General features: G+C 40.2%; 1 protein-coding gene across 2 annotated transcripts; it reads left to right on the forward strand.

The window, feature by feature from the left end:
- Positions 1-2748: 2748 nt before the first annotated feature.
- zgc:113223 (uncharacterized protein LOC541424 homolog) lies at positions 2749-23793 on the forward strand. 2 transcript variants are annotated; one of them, XM_039766570.1, is made up of 8 exons: positions 2749-2866; positions 8246-8303; positions 10332-10456; positions 12666-12740; positions 13029-13124; positions 15565-15693; positions 22465-22626; positions 22774-23793. In XM_039766570.1, exons 3-8 carry the CDS (start codon positions 10367-10369, stop codon positions 22867-22869), a joined length of 648 nt encoding a protein of 215 aa, XP_039622504.1. In that variant the 5' UTR covers positions 2749-2866; positions 8246-8303; positions 10332-10366; the 3' UTR covers positions 22870-23793. The 2 variants fall into 2 exon arrangements, with proteins under 2 accessions (XP_039622504.1, XP_039622503.1); XM_039766569.1 differs by lacking the exon at positions 2749-2866 and adding an exon at positions 4000-4616.
- The last annotated feature ends 392 nt before the right edge of the window (positions 23794-24185 follow it).

Genomic DNA, 24185 nt, shown 5'->3' on the forward strand with positions numbered 1-24185 from the left:
TGCCTAGAGTAGCAAAATTTGGGGGTGGTGGCATTTTTTAATACAATACAGACTCTAACTTACGAACACACTGGACTCAATACAACTGACCAGTTCCCACTAATCCAATAATATTGTTTTGTATTATTATGACAATGTTTGGTGTTAGCATCTGTTAGATTCTGTTGAATCTAATTGCTTAAAAAATGACTTATTGATGTATATTGGAATGTTTTGAAATAAAAAAAGAAACTTAGGAAGAATATTCATCTTAACAACGTTAATTCTTCCAGCTAGAGTGAGATGAAGGGTTGACCAGCTATGCAAGTCTTGCTTATTTTTTTCCATACAGATGGCAAAATTTTGTTGATAAAGAGCTTTATGTTTACTTGTGATGTTAACCCCTGTGTATTTAAACTGATCTTAATCTATGGTCCAGATCTAATTATGCCATTTTCATTAAGCTATAAGTTATTAAGTTATTACACAGAAAATCACCCGAAAAATCCCAGACCATCGAGAAGTGTGCGAACTGACGACATGAAGAATCGTCTTCACGCCGAACTGGAATCATCCCCGCATAAATCAAAGTCATCCAGACGATCTGGATCTGCATAATTACATCTGGACCACCCGGTATAATGGAGGCCTACTGTCTTAGGAAATGTCCTGGGCAAAGCCGGGTAACACAGCTGATAAAAAATAAAAATAATAATCCTCAAAATACTGTAGCACAGGACACACAAAAAAATAGCAAAAAAAAAAATATTAAATGAACAAAACAGCAACAGGACTGCAGCTCTTCAATGCATTGCTAGAGGCTGATTTAGTTCAGTCTATAATCATCTCTCAAATGGGCTTACATTCAAAGTTGTGTTAAAATTAGATAAATATTGTTCTCCATTATTCACCACCATCTATGCCAAACTAAGAAAAGCTCTCCATCATCTTTCTCTTGCTGGAAAAACTCTCAATGTTATACATTGACTGAATAGTTATATTGCATTATTTGCATATGTTAGTGACGATGCAGTAAATAAGAACCATAGATAAATGCTTAAAGATAATCATTACACTTCAACTTCACTGATTTTATGTGGTTACATTAAGGTTTTCAGTTGATTACAGCAACCTAAATAAAAAGTATACTGTATGTTCATAGAGGTGCCTAGGTCAGATTGTAACTGTTGAGTCCCAAAGCATGCAAGTCCCAAAAGCACTTCCAAAACTGCCCACTAGAGGGAAAAATTCCATCAAAATCCCCAGTTAGACACAAATAAACGTCTAGTAGAATCCTTATAAAATATACTGTAAATTTATTATTACAGAAATGCTCTTCAATGACAATGAACCTCCTTGGAGCACAAAAAAGGATTTACACTAAACAGCGTGGCAATCCAAAGCAAGCAACCAATGTCCCAATACAGTACACCAAAAATGAAGACAAAAAACCAGAACAAGTCAGAGAATTTGAAAAGCAGAGTAGGAATACAAAGCGCACAAACTCTCCTCGCCCTATAACATCCAAATGAACCAACAGGCTCTGTGGGAGAACCTCTGAATTCACAGGGCGGAGGGAAGGTCCTGATGGTGATTGGCAGGTGGCAAACCTCTTAGGGGGCCATCCACAAAACTCATGGAACATAAAACAGGCAAAAAAAAAGTACTGCAGATAATTAGCAAAAGTAACATAAGCATAAAAAAATGGTTCAACAAAAAACAAAAAGAATATAAGACAAAAGAAGAGAGAAACCCCGGCTGAGATATACCAATAAATGGATTGTCACCCCTATGCCAAACTACCTGTTAGTCTGGTGATTTACACAGAGTTTACAGAATTATAGTTTAAGTGATGATTTGTTTTGTTGATGCATATCTGATTTTTCCTCATAGAAACTTTAAAAGTAAAATAAATAAATAAATAAATCCTGCTAATACAGACCTATTACTAATGTTTTCAGAAATAGCACTCCTCAAACGTATCTTTTTCGTAACCAGTCTTTTAAACAGGTGTTGCTATAAGAAATCAAATGCCCACAATTCTTGAACTGTAAATTTACTGTTTTATATCTAAATGCTCTAAATTTTACTCTTCCTAGTCCTGGCTCCATTTACAGCTTCAACTGTAATGATTGTACTGGAAGTGGATAAATGGTCTTGAAAATGGACAGGTGAATGAATGGAAATATTTTTGCAGTTGAAATGCCTCAATCAGTCCAAGAGGGTCCAACAGTCAAATCACACAGTAATAGCACTCACCCGGTTTTGCTGGTATGCATTTCATTCTTTATAGAAATCTTTAGGAGTGTTAGATGTGATATGTAAGAAGTACCCTACTGGGTCCTCACTGAATTTTTCACCCATCAGCCCCCGGCATTTTGCTTACACATTTTTTTGGTGTGCTGTTCTGACAGGCAAATTATTTTGCCCTCGAGGAACAAAGAAAAGGCATTTTTTTGTTTGTGCTATACCTGGCATTCACTAGAAAATTACGCCATCAGACATCCTGTTTATGACATGGTTGAGAGTTATGCATGTGTTAGTCAAAACCACTACGCTGTTCTAGACATTAATTTAACTTGTTCAAAAATCTGAAAAATAAGGGAAGCAGTCTAAATAAAAAATATGTTGGAAGAAATCATTGATCAGAACTGAAAGTGATACAGTACAGGAAACGGACGATTAACGCCAAGTGAAACAAGCAATCAATCTAATACAGTGATCACCACTGGAATATGTCCAATATTATTTTGCGCATAAAGAGTGCGATCTGCAATTTTCAGCCACTCAATAAAAATTGCTAACGGGTGTTAGGTTGGGTGGTACAAAGAGTGACAGCTCCAGTCCTACAGGCTTACGTCCAGACCGGTATCCTTAAGTTCGCCTGGTGAGTTTTTCCCCGGTTTTACTTCACTTCAAAGACGTTCTTAAGGGACTGAATGTAAATTGTCCGGCGTGCCGGTATTCCGTGGATTTGTGTTGCATTGTCGAAACAAGCTGCACATACACTTATTTACACGTTTAAAAGTGAAGACGTCGAAATGAACATATCATTTTTATGATAATGTATTACCATCAGCCGATTTTATTTTTGTAAGGTCGCCCATACCAATCATGTTCGGCTTATAATCACAATAATGATGGACAAAAAAAAAGATTAAAACAGGTAAAGGAATTGGATTGCTCTTAATGGCATAAACTACAAATGGTAATTTTAGTATGGTCTGTTTTAATTAACGTAATTTTGTTTATTTAAGAAACTTTTTTATTGACGGTTTAGCATAAATGTGTAATGGGCATGCGCAGAAGAATAATTCGCTAGACAGTGTGGTTCGACAGAACACCTGGCAGTCCGGTCCAGCTTTGGTTCCTGATTTGTATGTACATTCGGGTAATAATGAATTGGATTACACACTTGTAATACATAAATCAGAACCATTCCAGATGATTAGCTGGACGTATACAATTTGTAGAGATTACCTCGCTAAACCTCAGTGCAGCCGACCGTGCGCAAGAAGAAAGTGTGTTTGATAAAACTGTACTGTTAATTTTGTTGGTTAAGATTCTAATTGATATACTGAGCTTTGCCCACGCTTTTTGGTTTTAATTTTTTTAGGAGCCTTCTGGATGCCAATCTTTCCATATTATATCGATTTACTGAAGAAGCTTAATTCGATTTCAAATACTGTAATTGAATGCAAGGACAGTTTTCGGCGAGCACGCGCAAGGGACAGCCAGACCTGTACTGGGTGCCGCTTCATCCCTGCCTCTTAAAAGGGTGAATGCAAAGGGTGTGTAATATGAATTTTATTATGTTAGGAGCGACATTGATCCGAAGCTTTTAATGTTTGCACATTTTGGAAATGCATACGCCGAAACACCAGGAATTGTCTTTCAGATCATAGCTGGTTCCTCTATTTCTATTAGTTTAAACTGAGTGGCGAAATCAACAAGTGAATGTTTGGATGGATGGGCTCTCAGAGTGTCAGAAAGTCAGCAGCTGATTTTCACATTCTCTATCGCCGCTCCCTCCCACTCTGCCCACTAAGCTGCTGAATCACAGACTGAGCAATATGATTCCGGCAGTAGAGCAGAGAGCAAGCTTCCACACGCCGGCTGCCACCAGCGACTTCAGGTATGAAGACCTGCTCAAGCACCCAAGCAGAATTAGACAGACAACGAGGACTCGTTTAGTAGTACTCAGGAATTTGACGATCCCGACAAAGCCATGGACTCCGAAGAATGATTGTCAGCATTCGACATCACCACTCTTCAACTCTCTGGAGTATAGACTCAATGAGATTAACAGTGTATAGAAGGCTCACCCACCCTGGAAAACTGATAACAATTAGGAAACTAAATGCAGAAAAAATCGGATCGGATTGAACTGGACCAGAAGACGTCCTCCGAGAAGGAGATCAAACCCAATGCACAATTCACAAGAGGAGGAATCTCGAGCAGACCCAGCGGGGGAAACACGGGAGCCAAAGTCTGAGCGAGCGCACAGCACCGGATAAACTACTCGTCCGTTTCGTAATAGACTCTACTTGAGAACCGCAAGTCCACTGATTAGCTGGACCATGAAGACCAGCAGAGCTATCAAATACACGCTGTTCGCGTTCTGCTACTTCTTCTGGGTGAGTGTCAGAGTACTGTAAGTCAACCCAAGTAACTGGTGTATACTAGTGGACGTCCGCGCGATTCAAGTTCATTTCGTGTGCCAGAGTGATATATAATGGGGACAAAACTCGGGAGGTTTTCTAGGAATGCGTACAGGTCAAGTGTGCACTGCGATACATTATATAACAGTATTGGTTGTGAAAACTATGCAAATGGTCCATCCGACCATCCACCCATCCATTTGCTAGGTTGCTTATCTAGATCAGCCGTTGGCTCTCCAGGAGCTTTGGACATCAGGCAGTAGAGAACTCGAAATCGCGTCAAATCTCTCTCCTCAAAACATTATTTACGTTATCTTTTACTTTCGTTAATTTGCGGGAATCTGACAGACAGTAATAAATCGCGCACACGTTGCAAAGCCCAGACCCAAAAACACGTTGTCTGGCCCGATATGTTCTGCTGCATCAAACATTTCTTTTTAAGATACACTTACAGATAAAACTGCTTTCATAAAAACATAAAACAGTGACTAACGAGAGGAGACCATTCAGTTCATCAAGCTCGTTTGTTTAGCTAATAGCTAAGCTGTCCCAATATCTTAATCAGATGCTGCTTAAAGGTTGTCAAGGTTTCTGTCTCGCAGTCTTGTTAGAGTCCCACAACTGTTTGCGTATTGAACTGAAGCCCTATACGCTTTTTAAAAGCCAAACTGTGAGAAGCACATCTGTTACTGATATTTGGCACCGTTATTTAGCAGCGTTTTAGATTTGAAATTAATTTAGATCACAGTTTATATACAGTATATGTATATAAATAAATTGAAGGTCCACTTTTAATCAGAGTATAGCATCAAGTCAGTGAAACTTCTGGGCTATTGATCTGACCAGTTAAGTAGCAGAGGGGGTTATTAATCAGTTTCAGCTGCTTTGGTGTTAATGAAATTAACAACAGGTGCACTAGAGGGGCAACAATGAGACAACCCCCAAAACAGGAATGGTTTAACAGATTGAGGCTACTGACATTTTTCCATCCATCTTTTCTGAATGTTTTTTCACTAGTTTTGCATTTGTCTACGTTCAGTATCACTACTGGCATGAGGTGATATCTGTACCCTACAGAGGTTTCATAGGTACTCCAACCTCTCCAGGATGGCACATCAATATGTACCATTGCCAGAAGGTTTGCTATCTCTCCCAGCACAATTTCAAGGGCATGGAGGAGATTCCAGGAGATAGGCAGTTAGTCTAGGAGAGCTGGACAGGGCCGTAGAAGGTACTTAACCCATCAGCAGGAACGGTATCTGCTCCTTTGGGTGAGGAGGAACAGAATGAGTGATACCAGAGACTTACAAAATGACCTCCGGCAGGCCACTGGTGTGAATGTCTCTGACCAAACAACCAGAAACAGACTTCATGAGGGTGGCCTGACATCCTGTAGTGGACCCAGTGCTCACTGCCCATGGAGCTCAATTGACATTTGCCATATTATACCAGAATTGGCAGGTCCACCACTGACGCCCTGTGCTTTTCACAGATGAAAGCAGGTTTACCCTGAGCACATGTGACAGACGTGAAAGGGTCTGGAGAAGCCATGGAGAACATTATGCTGCCTGTAACATCGTTCAGCATGACCGGTTTGGTGGTGGGTCAGTGATGGTCGGGGGGGTGGGGACTGCACATTAACGGAGGGATGCCCAGACCTCTACAGGCTAGACAACGGAACCTTGACTGTAATTAGGCATTGGGTTGAAATCCTTGGGCCCATTGTCAGACCCTATGCTGGTGCAGTGGGTCCTGGGTTCCTCCTGGCCTCATGTGGTGAGATTATGCAGGCAGTTCCAGGAGGATGAAGGAACACCTCTGGGACATTATGTTTCAGTACATCCGACAATGCCAGGTTGGACCTCAGACTATCCAGGAGCTCAATAATGCCCTCGTCCAGATCTGGGAGAAGATCCCCCAGGGCACCATCCATCATCTCATTAGGAGCATTCTAATGAGTAACTACTCATTAGGAGTAGTTACTTAATGTGATATGGCTAATGATAATGATTATTAGTCATGTAGTTTGACATGGTGTGGTGACAAGAGCAGTCATCGGGTTTGAGGTACCCTAGGATTTGAAGTTGCGTAATGTGACATTGGCATTATATAACATTCTCTGATGCGTCGCAGTCCATGAAGGCTCTTTACAATTTCTTTACAAACATGTACAATGTTTAATTGGAAACACCCAACTGATATTGTCAATAGTATTTCAAAGGCCTGGTTTAGCATCTATCTATGTATCAATAGTATGTGGATATCTATCTATCTATCTATCTATCTATCTATCTATCTATCTATCTATCTATCTATCTATCTATCTATCTATCTATCTATCTCACATAGTTCCCTTTTTATCTATCTATCTATCTATCTATCTATCTATCTATCTATCTATCTATCTATCTATCTATCTATCTATCTATCTATCTATCTATCTATCTATCGTACAGACATATGCAGATGTTACTGTAACAAGGAAAGCTCAGGTTACTGCTGAAAGAGGCGTTGGTGTGGCCAGCAGGTAGCACTTACTCTGTGGTCTGAATGTGGATCTCAATGTTCCATTGCAGTGATGTGGACACTGTGCTATAGAAATGGTGCCATCCTTCTGATGAGACATAAAACTGAGATCCTGGCTGTCAGGCTGTCATAAAAGATCCCTGGGTATCCTTCATAAACAGAATGGTGTATCTCAATGTCCTGGTGAAACGGCCCTCCATGGCCTTGTCATTTTGCCCCCCTAATCATCTTCTGTTTCGAATTGGCTAGTTATCCATCGCACCCCTTCACCATCTAACAGCTAATTTTTGGTGAGCATTCTGATGCAAAATGGCTGCCATTGCATCATTCAGGTGGATGCTACACATTAGTGGTGGTTAAAATGGCTCCACACTCACTATGTAAAGTATGTAATGTGCTTTGAGTAGTGAGAAGAAGCGCTATATAAATATTAAGAATTATTATAATTATTATTATATGTATACACTCAAAGTTTTATAATCATTATGGTTGAAGGTGCCTTATAACAATAAAGTAAAAAAAATTAAAGCCAACTTGGTCTACTTTTAAAAAACCTGAAGTCACATCTCATGACAGGGTGCCAAATATATTTTAGTGACTCGCTCAACCAATGGGAGATTTCTATTAATGTTCTGCTTTAAGAGACTGACTTAGGAACAAGTGTATTGTGTATTGTAAGACCAGGGCAAGGTAGATGCAGTCCTCGTGCGCAGAGTGATGAAAAGTAGGCCAAAATATAGTGAATAAATCTATCTACAGTGATTGTAAAAAGTATTCATGCCCTTGGAATTTTACATACTTTACATTTGTAATTAATTTTGACCACTTTGCAGAGATCTGTTTTCAGTTTGATGTTAAAGAGTGTTTTTCTGTTAATCAGTGTCAAAAAAGGCAAATTAAATCCATTGTGATTCAGTGTTGTATAATGGCACCTTTTACAGTTACTCTCTCTCTCTATCTGTCTTACTCATATTTTTATAAACTCTTTTTTACATTAATTCCTATTGCACTTTTCCCTGTTCAGAAGTATGGAATATTTGGAGTATGTTTACCATTGTTTTACATTTTTTTATTCACAGGTGGCCAGTGCGTTGCTCATTGCTGTAGGAATCTACGCAAAATTGGCCAAAGAGGGAGGTAAGTGTGAGTTCTGTAGAGCTAAGATATCATCGCGTGACACACCTCTGACCCCGCCACACACACATTTGCTCGTGATTACAGTATTGCTTAACATTGTCTGTTTTCTATGGGAAAATGTATTAGCAAGGAATAAAGTGTTTTAGATTTCCTATCTCATCTTTATTAATTCCTAAAAAAAAATAAAGAACATTGCTTTATATGGCACCTTTCTGTAGCAGAGCACTTCCCAAAGGAACTTTACAAGTACAGATGTCTACGGTTAGCTTTTACATTAAAAGCACAGACAGGTGACTTGACTTGCTCAGGGTCACACCATGAGTCACAGGTGGGGATTGACTTCACAACCTTTGGGCTTAGAGTCCATACTGCCTATTAAAACCAAATTCTGATTAATTTTTTTTTGTCTCTGAAGTAGCATGATTTGAGCATTTCACTTACAGTTTCCCCACTTATACAAATTGATAATAAATCAATGGTTTTCTTAGTGTTTATTGGTTCAAACAAAATGTTGAACGTTGCTTAAGAATTTTGAAATGGAAATGTAAAGTGTACTTCAGGCAATAAGTGAACTGAACACCAAAAAACTCATCAGCCTAAAAGAAATGAAGCCAGCATTACAAAGAGGCCTGCAGTCCACAAGAAGGGAGACAACCATATCCCACTAATTATAGACTAGGAAGTCTTAGCTCATTCCTACATAATTTCATGTAAATTCTGGTCACACTTAAAGTTGAAGACCAATTGCATGAAAACAGTATGCTGACAGCAACCAAAGTGTGTTTAGACTGGGCAGATCCTGACAAATAGTCGTTTACTGAACCCACTTATCCAGTTTCAGGACTGCAGCCTGCGGTCTACCTGGCAGCACCAAACACACCCCAGCTGGAGTGCCAGTCCACTCATTTTACATCCCACACTCATTCAGAATGGATCTGATAAAAGTCACCAGTGAGTCTAATATACAAGTCTTTGAGATACTGGAGAAAAATTACATTTTGTTCAGAAACCCACAGTAATACAGGGAGAACACAGAAACTCCAAACAGGCCTACATTTGAGCCCACTGCTCCATAGCCACATGGCAGCACCACCTACCACTGTGACACAGACATATTTATTTATTTATTTACACAAGCAAGATATATCGCCAGATGGGTGAGACATTACAAATAAAATAAGGTGCAATTCTAGAGGAAAGCACTTATGTCCTTTAACCATCCCATAACTGAAATGGTTGTGTTTGCACCAAATTCAGATCTTTAAAATTCACAGCTCTTTATAGGGAATGCTCTGGCATTTTTGCTTTGTGGCCTGTCGATGTGTGGATCGCTTCAGCTTCTTCAAGGTTTCATGCAATCATTTACACATCTTCTGATTCCCATGACCATGACACTGAACTCACACACAAAACTCCATCCTCCATGAAGCCCTGCGGGAGTCTGAGGCACCGTTGCAACCCAGGGAGGCTGCCATCTAGCGATCCAGGGGGAGATGTTGTGTTTCGCATGCTTGCTACCCTTCGTACATATGCTGCAGGGGCGCCCCGGTCGGGCATGGGGCCCGGCCATCCGTCACAACGCATTCGGTCTCGTTATCACAGAAAGAACATAACAGTGATGGAGAATGTCCAGAGATGAGTGACTGGGGTGATTTTGCTACTAAGGGGTATGAACTATTAGAGGAGACTGAAGGAGTTGAACCTTTTAATTTAAGGAAAAAGAGATTAAGAAATGACATGATTTAATTAATTCAGTGGATCCCATTTGTTAGTTTAAAATAAATTCTTCAGGAAGAACACAGCGAAACATCTGGAAACTCATTAAGTGCAAAATTCACACACATGTTGGAAACGTTTTCTTCATGCAAAGAACCATAAACACATGGAATAAATTACCAGGTGTAGGACTTTAGGAATTTTCAAAATTCAAGTTGATGTTATTTTGGAGAATGAAGCTGAATAGAATTGGCTCGCTTTTTGCTGTTCTAATGTTCTCATGTGCAGATTTCTATGCATTTTGTTTACCAGGTATCGTGGACCTGCTGACCACTGACCCTGCCCTGATGCTTATAGTCATTGGTTCCTTAATGTTTGTCATCACCTTTTTTGGCTGCCTAGGAGCACTGAGGGACACCTCAATTTTACTGAAAATCGTAAGTTGCTTCTATGGGTTTATGGTTGTCTTTGTCCAAGATACAACATTACAAGCCATACAATGTCCGAGCCTGTCACTAACAAGACTGTCTGCTCTCATGAGTCAAATCTCGAATACTTTCATTACTTCATAATAACTAGCATACCTATAACTTGCAGACATGTCTCATCCAGATCTTCCTGGCTCAATTAACTTGCCATAAATCTCCAAATTAATATTTTTGAGGACTATAAAGATACAAGCACAAAGAAAGTAGTTGGGGGCACCTTTTGGCCAACACTGTATATTTAAATGCACATAATATCTGAAAAAAAGTGTGTAAATGTGCAAAAATGTTGAGTCTTCCCGTAGTTCCTAGTCAGACTCCTGAAGATGGCACTGCTTTGATTTACGAGGCATTCTGAGAAGAAGAGGCGGGACTAGGTGGTCGGATCCCAGAAGTGACATCATAGGTGGAATAGTGTCAGTCTTCCTTTTGGCAGAGGGAGGAGAATAGAGAACGTTATTGCACAGCACCACCTCATGTCTCGGCAGAAAGTTACAATCACTGAAGTCTTTAAGCTGGTGATTCCCAACGTTTTTTTTTAGGGGGGCAATTCGAGAATTTAGGTATGTTAAACAATTTATAAAATGAAAAAACAGAAATTCACTGTTAAAAATGATAGAAAAAATAGACAAATAATTTGTATTTTTATTTTTTACAGAGACATTTCTATATTTATATAAATATAGAAGGGAAGGTGAAGAACCCTTTAATTTATGATTTTATAACCGACTTGGGTTTTTCTACTTGTTTTTACCATTAAAACATGAATTGTAACAATGATTATAAAATTTTGCAATATAGCAAAAATATAAAATGATCAAAATATTACAGAAAAAGCTGTCATTAAAGTTATTTTATATTTATGAATATCACGTCTCTTATATATTTTCAAAACTGTATTTGCTGTATTTTCATATTACTTCATATTATATGATTTGTTTTAACAAATTTCTTAGTGATTTCTTTGTCAGTACTTCAACTATCCTTTCCCTCTTTTGTTTCCATGTTCTTTGGAAGCTTGTTTAGACCAAATTAAAGACATTATGGGCTTCCTCCATGTGAGTAGGAGTTCACTTTTTCAAAAGGTAATTATAAGAATAAGGTATATGTTACAGTGGGAGACATCATGATTTTAGAGAGGCCTAAGGAGGGACATGGCCAAAAAAAAGGTTGAGAACCACTGCTTTAAGCTGTACCCTATGTGCACATATGCAACAGGACGTTAACCAGAAAATGAAATCACAGGACAAGAAAGGATAAATTAATCAAACAAACTTTATTTGCTGGAACAAACCATTTGACATATATAAACAAAAGATCTTTGTGTGTGTATATGTGTGTGTGTGTGGGGGTATATGGAGCTGTCCGCTCTGCTCACACTCAACCACAGCACTTACTATGAAAGACCTGTGTGCAGCAAACACTGCTGTGCGACAATGCACCGTGCTAATGACACAAATGAACAGCAACAACGTCGAAACGAAGCAGTCGCCACAGCTCAACAACGTGGAAGTAAAACACCTCAACAACAGAGAGCAAGGCTTGAAGTTTTCACTAAAACATTGTGTATCTGGAGGTATTTTCTTGAGACAAATAGGACTCATATGCCAGCGGTACAGCTAAGATGTGGTATTGCCAGTGGGCAGCAACCACAAGTGGGTCCATGTCCTCTGCCCTGGTAATTCTTAAGAGTTAGCTGACGCCTCTCTAAGTTCACAAATACAGTAAAAGTGCTAAGGCGTCTTCAGGTTGTCTTTTGTCCGTAAGACAACACGCAGCTAGTAAAGTCTTGAATGCTTAATTGTGAACCGGAAATTTTTAAAGAAAGGGCTTTTGCTTTTAAATCTTCCCCAAGAGAGTCTTTCCCTTATTTTTGGGTAAATTGCAGACCATTTCTTGGCAACAACCCTGGCGCTTATATTCCGTATGTAGGGCACAACTGATACATTAGGGGTCCTCACGTTCAGTCCTGATGGGTTGCAGTGTCTTCAGGATTTTGTTCCTACTTGATGTCTTAATTAGATACCACTTTTTACTGCCAAAGCAATTATTAGTCAAGCAACGTTTTTGTTCTTTTCTTTTTTTTAACTCACTTATTACAATTCACAATGTCATAATTCTGGAATTTATCCTGATATTTTTATTTATGTCTTTTCAACAGTTTGCTGGCATAATGGCGGTTGTGCTTATCCTGCAAATAACAGCTGCCGTGCTTGGCTTTATATTCAGTGATTTGGTAAGCTTTAAAAAATATTTTCCATATTGTTTGTCTTTTTTGTCATTCTTTTTGTCTGAAGGTGCAACCACTTCAAAGTAGCTCACCTAGGATTGCAGTGTTTAAATTTAGCTTAGAGTAAATAAGATAAATGGGAGAAAAAATTAGCATGCACTAAAGCTCATCTTGTCCCTTTTTCAGTTGGCTGGCACTTAAATTCTACCAGTAAAGAGATCAGGTCAGCTCAGCAGCTCCTCCAGTGGTCATTTTTACTCACTGCCTAACATCAATTCCTTAATTACTTGCCAGGTGATGGAAAGGTCTGAAGCTTTAGTGAAAAGAGGAATTTCAACTTACAGAAATGATTTGGACTTGGACAATCTCATAGATTTCATCCAGAAAAAGGTAACTTCTGGCTAAATGATTGTCTTCTTTGATTCTGAATTATGCAGATAATCTGTTCGCTCATTTTCTGAAGCCAGTTTTTTGAGTAGATGGATGCAGGGAGTCATTGGTGGGCACAGAACTGGAAATGCAAAGAGTCAGATTGTCAGTTGACCATACAGCAGTCAGGCCACTTTAGATTTGTTAGGCAACTTGTGTTTTGGGGATATATGAGGAAAACAAGGAAATTATATATATATATATATATATATATATATACACTGTGAGTGGAAAAAAAACACACCAAAATGTTTTTCATCACATCTTCAACAATAGTCGGCTGATTTACTTAATGTTTGATACAAAGTTTATGTAATATGTTTTCCAACAACAGTTGTATTAATTACTCACATCAAACGAACAACATCGCTGCACTAGCTTATTGAACTTAAGTCTGCGTGTTTTGACATAAATAAAATGAGATTACCTTTACATTCAAAGTTATCAACAAGATGTGGAACAGTAATTTTAATAAGTGTTTTATGATTTATTAAAGAAGTTGTTCGAAGTGCTTTCCCTTGGCACAAACACAAGCCCTCAGCCTTGGTCTCCACTGATCAATTGCCTTGTCAACAACACTCTGTTTCAGTTCAGCCCAGACAGAGATGAGGCGTTGCTTCAGGTCCTCGATGTCTCGTATTGGAGTCTGGTAGACGCGGTCTTGCATCAAACCCCAGATTCGAAATTTAGCAAGGGTCAAACTTTATCATCTGCGTTCGCACGTATCCATGGCAACCAAATTTATAAATAAGTAAGATCTTATACTGCTTTGACCAGGCTTTGACACAAGTTTATACAATGTTCCAAATTTTATCAAAATCGGCCGACTATTGTTGAAGATGTGATGAAAAACATTTTGGTGTGTTTTTTCCACTCACAGTGTATATATATATATATATATATATATATATATATATATATATATATATATATATATATATATATATATACATACTGGCCATATATATTTATAGCCAACTGTAACCAGTAGGCATGGTGGCACTTCCCGGGTCACCCCTGCGTGAACTTTGCATGTTCTCCCTGTTTCTACATGGGTTTTCTCCAGGTGCTCCAGTTTCCTCCCACTGTCCAAAGACATGCAGGTTAGGTGCATTGGTGATCCTAAATTGTCCCTGGTGTGTGTGTGTGTCCTGTGGTGGGCTGGTGCCCTGCTCCGGGATTTGTTCTTGCCTTGCGCCTTGTGCTGGCTGGGATTGGTTCCAGCAGACCCCCATGATCCTGTGTTAGGATATATAGCGGGTTGGATAATGGATGGATGAATAATTAAAAGAAAACAAAGTCTCCAATTTACACCATCCTATCTTGAGAATGTACAATGAAGATTGTGTATGTTGGAAATGAACCCAGCATTTTGCATTTTCCCTTTTCTTGTCCTCAAACATATCTTAAGTTTGTAGCAGACAGCTGTTATCAAAGGCAAAATTATTAAAAACCTGTGACACCCACCTAAGTACATTTCTTTTGTTATCTGTTATTTTTGTAGATTTTTTATTATCTTGTATACAAAGTATAGGGAAAGTATTGTCATGGTCCAAAAACTCGATTTTGAGATTTTGATGAATCTCAGTTCTTTAGACGTCCCTGAATTGTGTCTGTCTGTCTGTCTGTCTGTGTGGGGGGGTGTGTGCGTGCGTGTGTGTGTGTTTGCATTTGCGAGTGTGTGTAAATAAACACGATAACTTGAGTATGCTTTCACTTAGGTTGTAGATATCTCTCAACGTTTGGGCTATTTCCGCTAACCAGAAGTGGTACTTTTTTATTCATGCACCTGCAGAGTCCGATTTATTCCACTTTACTTTTATAATAATTGCTCAATGTATTATTAATTTGATTTAATTTGTTGTTGATGGTTCTTTAATGTACATACTATAAAAATATAATCATTGTCTTGCGATTTACTCCTCAAATATCCATCCCCATATCTGAGTATATGAGAAATTCTAGAGGAGACCACTCTCGATTTTTTTAAATTGCATCCCAGGTTACCTTACACCAAGCGGTGGCCAAGACATGCATACTAAATACTGTATGTGTTTTGTTTTTCTTTTGGAGATAAGACACTGTAGATAGATTTCACAAACTTCCTAAATTCTTTGGCTCCAGTTGACAGGGCCACGGTGTTCACTGGAGCAGCTTGACTGATTTCATTTCTTTCCACTGGATGCCAATGTAGCAGACTTACAATTTGATTTTTCTGTTGTGGGTCTCCAAGGACTTTTATGACTATGTCAGACGCAGTGCGTGTTCGCAGATGTCCCATTTCTATTTTTGAGGAGCTCCAGACAAGACAGAAATGAACAGCTGTGGATGGTGCTGAGGGTGAAAGAGCAATGAACTACCCATGGGTACCACTAACAACACCCTGTTTATTTTGATCTAGTTCCAGTGTTGTGGGAGTAAGTCATTAAGGGACTGGTCTGCAAATGTGTACTTCCACTGTGACACCTCAAATCCAAGCCTGGAGCGCTGTGGGGTCCCCTTCTCCTGCTGCATTCCTGAAAAAGAGGAGGTAAGGGGCAACTGAGTGTGGAGACCTGGGATGGCTAAGTGGCTGAGGGATTAACCAATGGGCTTCAGGAGTATTGACTCAAATTGCAGCACTGGCAGTGAATGAGCAAACTTGAGAGTGTCACTGAATTTGGTGTTAAGCAAACTGGGTACTTCTACTTTAGGAGGTGTTTTGTTAAAAGGCATCTTGGATCAAAAAAGTGATCGAAATATGCTCAGCACAAGTCTGCGTCCCCCAACTTTTTTTTATAATGCTTTACTGGCAGGTTTTCACCAAAATGAAAAGCACTTTCGTGATCCGAAATTGTGTGGTTGGGCTGTATGTGTGTTCGCCCTCTGATGGACTGGCGTCCTGTCTGTGGTTTGTTCCTGCATTGCTCCCTATGTTAGCTGAGATAGGCTCCAGCAGACCCCTGCAACCCTGTTCAGGACTAAGCAGGGTAGAAAATGAGTGACCTTCATCATTGTCTAAACCATGACAGTTAAAATGCTTTGACATATTGCCGTCAGTGTGTACTGTCAGCTTGCTTTTTAACTCCAAAACTCCAAATTACACTATTCCTCTACTTTCTCAGTGATATTGACTAATATTTTTTTTAGTAAATTGAACATTATTCATGTCAAAGACACAACTTCAACACTGCATGATTCTCCACTGTAGTATGGTGGCCTATGACATTTTCACCTGCCTTTCTGCCCTTGGCCAGTTTCATCCACAAACACAAACATGGAGGGTTTCATTTGCTTCCAGTTCTGTTTCAATTGTATACAGCAAAGTGTTTATTACAAGTTAAAAGCAAGACCGGCTCATCATGTATAATGCCATGCATAGAATTTACACAAAAACATAGTGTACAAACAAAAGTGGAAATCTGCGCAGGCAGGAAAAAAATCCAGATGCACAAAACCATGCGTAAGCCAACTTCCACTCACTTGTCCCGGTCAGCATGAAAACTAACGCACACGCCTGCCACCCCATCCCGACTCCTCCCATAATTAAGCATATTTTAATATGCAAAGAAATATAAATAGCCCCTTCCGTTCAGTGATAAAAGACAATGGCAAAAGCACATGAAAAAAAGAAGAATTCCAGCGAATGCACAGCAGAGGCAAGTAAAAACGTACAATGTGTTGGCTTAGGCAGTGGTATAAGCAACAAAAGCGTGGCGGAGACACTTAAAAGTTCAAGTTCAGAAACTCGCACATTGACCACAATAAAAAAAAAGAAGTGATCCGATGTCACAGTCGATGTGAAAAGGCGAGTCGCATCCCCCAGTCCGTTTATTCTGTTTCAGACAATATTACAAAAGGAAGAAGGGTCTAGCTGCAGCTTGCAATACCTATGACATAGATCAGGTAATGCCCACAACGTCAGTCTCAAAACGCCCTTTGACTCAGATAACCCTCCTACAATCCTAATCTTAACCATAGTGTAATGGGGCTCTAATGTTAATCATAGTCTAATGTGATGGGTGTTACGTGACTGACGTTGAGGGCATTTCATGATATTGGGGCATTACATGACTGACCTCGTAGGTACTGCAGTCTGCAATTAGATAGATAGATAGATAGATAGATAGATAGATAGATAGATAGATAGATAGATAGATAGATAGATAGATAGATAGATAGATAGATAGATAGAATGAAAGTGGTTAATGTACGCCCTTACTTTTTTAGCCATTGCAAGCATTGATAAGTGTGATTAGAGCACATAGGTAGTCTGGTGGTGTGCAGAACAGTATGTTGTTCGCCCTTTTAGTTTTTGTAAAAAAAAAACATTATACGACTTTCTAAAAATAGATATTTTTAAATCCATCCATCCATCCATTAGCCCAACCCGCTATAACCTAACTACAGGGTCACAGGGGTCTGCTGGAGCCAATCCCAGCCAACACAGGCCACAAGTCAGGAAACAAACCCTGGGCAGGGTGCCAGCCCACCATAGACTTTATTAATCCTAAGGGGAAATTCACATACTCCAGCAGCAGCATACTGATAAAAAACAATATTAAATTAAAGAGTGGTAAAAATGCAGGTATAACAGACAATAACTTTGTATAGTGTGGAAATGAAGAGTCGCATAGTGCAGGGGAGGAACGATCTCCTCAGTCTGTCAGTGGAGCAGGACAGTGACAGCAGTCTGTCGCTGAAGCTGCTCCTCTGTCTGGTGATGATACTATTTAGTGGATGCAGTGGATTTTCCGTTATTGACAGGAACCTGCTCAGCGCCCGTCGCTCTGCCACGGATGTCAAACTGTTCAGCTCCATGCCTACAATAGAGCCTGCCTTCCTCACCAGTTTGTCCAGGTGTGAGGCGTCCTTCTTCTTTATGCTGCCTCCCCAGCACACCACCGTGTAGAAGAGGTCGCTCACCACAACCGTCTGATAGAACATCTGCAGCATCTTATTGCAGAGGTTGAAGGACGCCAGCCTTCTAAGGAAGTATAGTTGGTTCTGTCCTCTTTTGCACAGAGCATCAGTATTGCCAGTCCAGTCCAATTTATCATCCAGCTGCACTCCCAAGTATTTATAGGTCTGTACCCTTTGCACACAGTCACCTCTGATAATCACGGGGTCCATGAGGGGCCTGGTCCTCCTAAAATCCACCACCAGGTCCTTGGTTTTGCTGGTGTTCAGTTGTAATCACACTCTGTTGGCAAAAGCTGACCCCCGTGCCGATGACATGATGGTGCTACCGTGCAGAGCACGTCTTCGGGCACTGACTGCGCACACAGCTCTGCATCGGAAACCGCTGGGCTACCGTAAGGCTGTGTGCTGAGGCACGCTGTTCTAGAGTAACAAAATGCAATAGTGGATGCTGTAAGAGATGTGGCCAGTGATCTAAGGAATATAAGGGCTGTACTATGTGATATTTAGAACTATTTATATGAATTGGTTATAAAATAAATGCTGTATCTCATTACCTGTTTTTACATTCCGCTAATTATATTCAAATGAAGTTGTAATGCTGCTCGTTTAGTGGATCAGGGTCAGGTTCATCATATCACATCTCTTCAAGTACTGGCAAGCTGCGACACACTTTCTGTTGGATATACAGCAGCACTTTAATAGTGCAAATGCATTCTATTTACATAAGCGCCTTTATAGTGTAGCGACAGAGCGGAGCGCCACAACGGATTTGAGGTGACTTGCTATATCTTTAAAAAAACTGCATGCCTTTTGCGGCACTTGTTGGAGAAAACACCTGCATCTGTACGGAGCTGCCGTTTTCATAGGCTCTCCAGCTATATATGTTGCAATGCCAGCTCATTCATTTGGTGATTCATACCTGGCTGATGTAACTTGTCCAGCGCCGTTGCAATAGCAGCTGACCGCTCCGATTACATTTGGATAACCAACCGCGAATTGAGCTTTGATGTTTCGCAGTTCAAACACAGTGTAAGGAAATCTTGTATATCTGGACGACAAGCAGATAATACCATCCTATACAGCTGTCATGACGCGACTCGGTGATGTTTGTGAAATACTTGTTTGGTCAGCAAGTTCACATTGAAAAGCTCCTGTTGCTAAAAATCCGAGAGTGGACAGAACTTGCAAAGGAGCAGATAAAGCACAATTCCTCAAAGTCTGCCTTAATAAAGATGGCGCCATTTCAGCACACAACTCCAAGAGGATAGTTCTTGGAAATCAAAAACGAAATCGACTTAGAAGCCATCAGTCATTATCATCATCTATAAATACGCACTCTTTTCTAATTCTTTAAATTTGCGATGTCTTCTAACAAAGCTAAAAAAGCTATGGTAGTTGGAATAGTTTGGCCATTCCATGCACCATTATATTGATACAGAATGATTACAATCAAATGAATGAAATTTGTAAACAACATGCAATTAATTTCTGTGAATTTGATCAATCCCGTGTCATTGATGCGAATATGAAAAAGAAAGGAGAATGACACAAAGATAGTAGCACTGCTTTGACGCTGTGAAAGGTTATGTGGGCTACCGTGACACTATGCGTGGCTTTACGACAAGTTTAGTGTTTATACATCTCAAAGTGTGTGAGGAAACGCAACATTTATGTGCGTACAAACCGTTTATACATGAGGCCCCAGGTGATGAAACATGTATGCAAGAATGGTGGTCAAAGACAGACGGAAATCAAAACGGAGGAGACAAAGAGTATGGGCAACCCAAACCAGAATTAACTGGGAAAGAAGTGCTTTGGTCGAGGAATTAACCAAAAATTCAATTGTCACTCTGACAGAGCCTCAGAAATCCTCTGTTGAGGTGGGAGAACCTGTTGGAAGGACGACCATCTTGTAAGCACTCCACCAAACAGGGTTTTATGGTGGAGTGGCTAACACATTCTTTGTATTTGCCAGGTGGCATTTAAAGGATTATGAGAGCACCAAGAAAACATTCTCTGGTCTTATGAGAAAAAGATTAACCTCTTAGGGCTGAACTCCAGGTACTGCGCATCGCCCAACCTAAAACCATCCTCACAGTGAAGCACAGTGGTGCGACTGCGTCAGACTTTGAAAAGACTTTGTGCCAGCAAAGCAGCGGGTCCAGATGGTGTATTGCCACGATTGCTGAAGGCCTGTGCATTGGAACTGGGGAGTCCTCTACAGCGCATCTTCAACCTGAGCCTGGAACAGGGGAGAGTCCCAAGGCTTTGGAAAACATCTTGTATCACTCCTGTCCCAAAGGTATCACGTCCTAGTGAGCTGAATGACTTCCGGCCTGTTGCTCTGACGTCACATCTGATGAAGACCATGGAGCGGCTGCTGCTTCACCACCTGAGGCCACAGGTCCGTCACGCCCTCGACCCTCTGCAGTTCGCATACCAGGAGAAGGTGGGAGCGGAGGATGCCATCATCTATATGCTTCATCGATCCCTCTCCCACCTGGACAGAGGCAGTGGTGCTGGAAGAATTATGTTTTTGGACTTCTCTAGCGCCTTCAACACCATCCAACCTCTGCTCCTTAGGGATAAGCTGACTGAGATGGGAGTAGATTCACACCTTGTGGCATGGATTGTGGACTATCTTACAGACAGACCTCAATATGTGTGTCTTGGGAACTGCAGGTCTGACATTGTGTGCAGCAATACAGGGGTGCCGCAGGGGACTGTACTTTCTCCGGTCCTGTTCAATCTATATACATCAGACTTCCAATATGACTCGGAGTCCTGCCACGTGCAAAAGTTTGCTGATGACACTGCTATTGTGGGCTGAATCAGGAGTGGGCAGGAGGAGGAGTACAGAAAGTTAATCAAAGACTTTGTTAAATGGTGCGACTCAAACCACTTACACCTTAACACCAGCAAGACCAAGGAGCTGGTGGTGGATTTTAGGAGGCCTAGGCCCCTCATGGACCCTGTGATCATCAGAGGTGACTGTGTGCAGAGGGTGCAGACCTTTAAATATCTGGGAGTGCAGCTGGATGACAAATTGGACTGGACTGCCAATACTGATGCTCTATGTAAGAAAGGTCAGAGCAGACTATACTTTCTGAGAAGGTTGGCATCCTTCAACATCTGCAGTAAGATGCTGCAGATGTTCTACCAGACGGTTGTGGCGAGTGCCCTCTTCTACGCGGTGGTGTGCTGGGGTGGTAGCATAAAGATGAAAGACGCCTCACGCCTGGACAAACTTGTTAAGAAGGCAGGCTCTATTGTAGGATTAAAGTTGGACAGTTTAACATCTGTGGCAGAGCGACGGGCACTAAGCAAACTCCTGTCAATCATGAAGAATCCACTGCATCCACTTAACAGTGTCATCTCCAGGCAGAGGAGTAGCTTCAGTGACAGACTTTTGTCACTGTCCTGCTCCACTGACAGACTGAGGAGATCGTTCCTCCCCACACTATGCGACTCTTCAATTCCACCCAGGGGAGTAAATGCGAACATTAATTTTATTTTAATTCTTTTCATTTTTATTACTATTTAATTTAATATTGTTTCTTTGTATCAGTATACTGCTGCTTGATTATGTGAATTTCCCCTTGGGATTAATAAAGTATCTATCTATCTATCTATCTATCTATCTATCTATCGACTATGGGGGGTTCTTGTCAGTAGAAGGGACGCAGAGACTGGTTAAGAATTGAGGGAAGAATGAATGCAACCAAATACTGAGAGGTTCTTGAAGTAAACCTGCTCCAGAGTGCACAAAACCTCAGACTGGGGCAACAATTCACCTTTCAGCATGATAAACCATACAGGATGGATTGGCATTTGACACCAATATTGAGTAGCTGCAGCCAAAGTCCAGACTTTGACCTTATAGAACACCTATAGAGAGACCTAAACACGGCAGTTTACAAGCAACTTCAGTCTAATGTAATGGAGCTTGAGAGGAAAGAATGGACCAAAGTAACCATATCCAGGTGGGCAATGTTTCAAGAGACTTACTCAAGAAGACTCACAGCTATAACTGCTGCCAAAGGAGCTTCTACAAAGTAATGAATTATGGATCTGAATACATTCATGAATTCGAATTTGCAGTTTTGGATTTTTAATACATTTGACAACCTTTCCTAAAACATGTTTTCACTTTGTCATGATGGGTTATTGAGTGTGGATTGATGTGCAGCATGTGTTCATTTGAAATTAAATCTACAACACAAGAAAGTGTGCAGAAAGCGAAGGGGTTGGAATACTTTTTGAATCCATTTTATTTACAATTTGTGGGAACTGTGCCAAAGCAATTGAGACAAACTGTAAGTCTCTTCATTATTTTATAAAAAAAATGTGAATTAAAAAGGTCAAACCCACACCAAAACATTCTTATTTTCTTTCACAGACAGTGATCAACACAATGTGTGGCTATGGAGTTCAGAGTCAAAGGGATTGGGACCTGATCGATAAGATCTACGTAGAAGGCTGCTTAGACAAAGTGGTGGTGTGGGGACGGCAGAACCTGCTGGCACTTGGTGGGATCACCCTGGGTTTGTTTGTTCTGGAAGTAAGTCACACAGCTATACCTGTGTGGTGAACAGATACCATTAGCGGGGTCTCTACAACTCCAAGAGTAAAATAACCAGTGTACAAACTGTGCATACTCATTTGTGTGTCCATGGCATGAAAAATGTCTCTTGCCTTTTCTCCACAGATTTTCATGATTGTGCTGGCTTCTGTCCAGATCTCTCAGCTTACTTTGATATCAAATGAGAAAAAAAGGAAAAGCCTCAGGTATACCTCCCGATAGGTGACAGTCCCTTTCAAGGATCTATCAAGACTGGATCATTAAGGGATGCCATGACAGCACCGGCACCAGAGACCCTGTGAATGTATTATTCCAGAAGGAGAAAAGAATTTTAATGTGAGACTTTCAATTATTGTTTGGATAAATGGAATTTGTGGTGACAGCAGTGGGATTTTAGATGGCATCAAGGGGGCGGGGTTATTTATTTAGCTCCACCTCAGTCTCTTAAGGGTCAATCACAGCTAGGGTTAAATGTACAGGGAGGCTACTGGTGCAGAAGACAACTAAACTCCTCTTGTTGATCTTAAATTCAAAAATGGTGACTCAGTATTAACTGATGCTAAGTTTATGGAAGTCAGATACCAGCCTGGCTCACTGACTATGTGGGTTTTCTTCTACGTTCCAATGATTATTTTCACCATATTCCAGTTTTTTTCATACATTGTAGATGGACAGATTAGGATCAGCGACGACTTTGATTTCACATACTGAATGCTCTTGTATTCTAAAACAGAATGGTGTCCTATCCAGGATTGCAATTCTGCCTCTTGCTTGAACTTGTCAGGAGAAGTTCTGACTACCTAAGATGCTGTACTATGTAAAGAAGCGCATTCAGAAAAGCATCAGCCATTCAACACTTTTTGGTAGAAGTGAGTATAATCACTTTTCAGGTATCTGGAGTACGAGGAGAAATGTTTTACATTAACAAAGTTTTACTTAAAGTGTAGACATTTTAGAATTCAGCAAGATTGAGGCAATTATTTGTCCAGGCAGATATAACAAAAGACGTGTACTTAACTAATGGTTATATATTGATTAACCTGAGTGCCATAAGATGTCCAAGAATTATAAATACTCATGGAGTTTAATACTGTCTCAGTTCAGCCTAAAACATCCATTGGTAAAATAAAGGAACCTTCAAATCTTCTTGAGGTTCAACTGATCATTTAATAAAGAGAAAATCCTCAACCCTTGCCTCTGCAAATCCTCAATTAACCTGGAAATCCTCTTATTCTGTGCCAAATCAGCAAATGAGTTGTTATGAAAATTACCACATTATTCCCATGTCAATGTCCTTTACAGAAAAGCACATCTTATAACCGTCAAGGAGCACATGGCCACATCAGACTACATGTTAACACAAAGTGGGTTTTTTACATTTACTGTATTATTTTATAATGAGCATTCTGAAAAGACTGAAGGCTGCCATCCATGATGTTAGATCAAGTAGATGCCCAAGTACTGAAATGAAAACTCTCTTTTGGAGGAGAGTATGTGGCAAATAAGTCCTTCCAAGTTGTGCTTCTAGGTAATTGATA

This window comes from Polypterus senegalus, chromosome 10 (genome assembly GCF_016835505.1).
Source record: "Polypterus senegalus isolate Bchr_013 chromosome 10, ASM1683550v1, whole genome shotgun sequence".
In the NCBI taxonomy this organism is placed as follows: Eukaryota; Metazoa; Chordata; class Cladistia; order Polypteriformes; family Polypteridae; genus Polypterus; species Polypterus senegalus.

Coding starts and splice junctions, on each gene's coding strand:
- zgc:113223 (XM_039766569.1), top strand. CDS start 4,560: ATGAAGACCAGCAGAGCTATCAAATACACGCTGTTCGCGTTCTGCTAC. Junction 12,741..13,028: donor GCTTTATATTCAGTGATTTG/GTAAGCTTTAAA, acceptor ATTACTTGCCAG/GTGATGGAAAGGTCTGAAGC. Junction 15,694..22,464: donor GCATTCCTGAAAAAGAGGAG/GTAAGGGGCAAC, acceptor TTTCTTTCACAG/ACAGTGATCAACACAATGTG.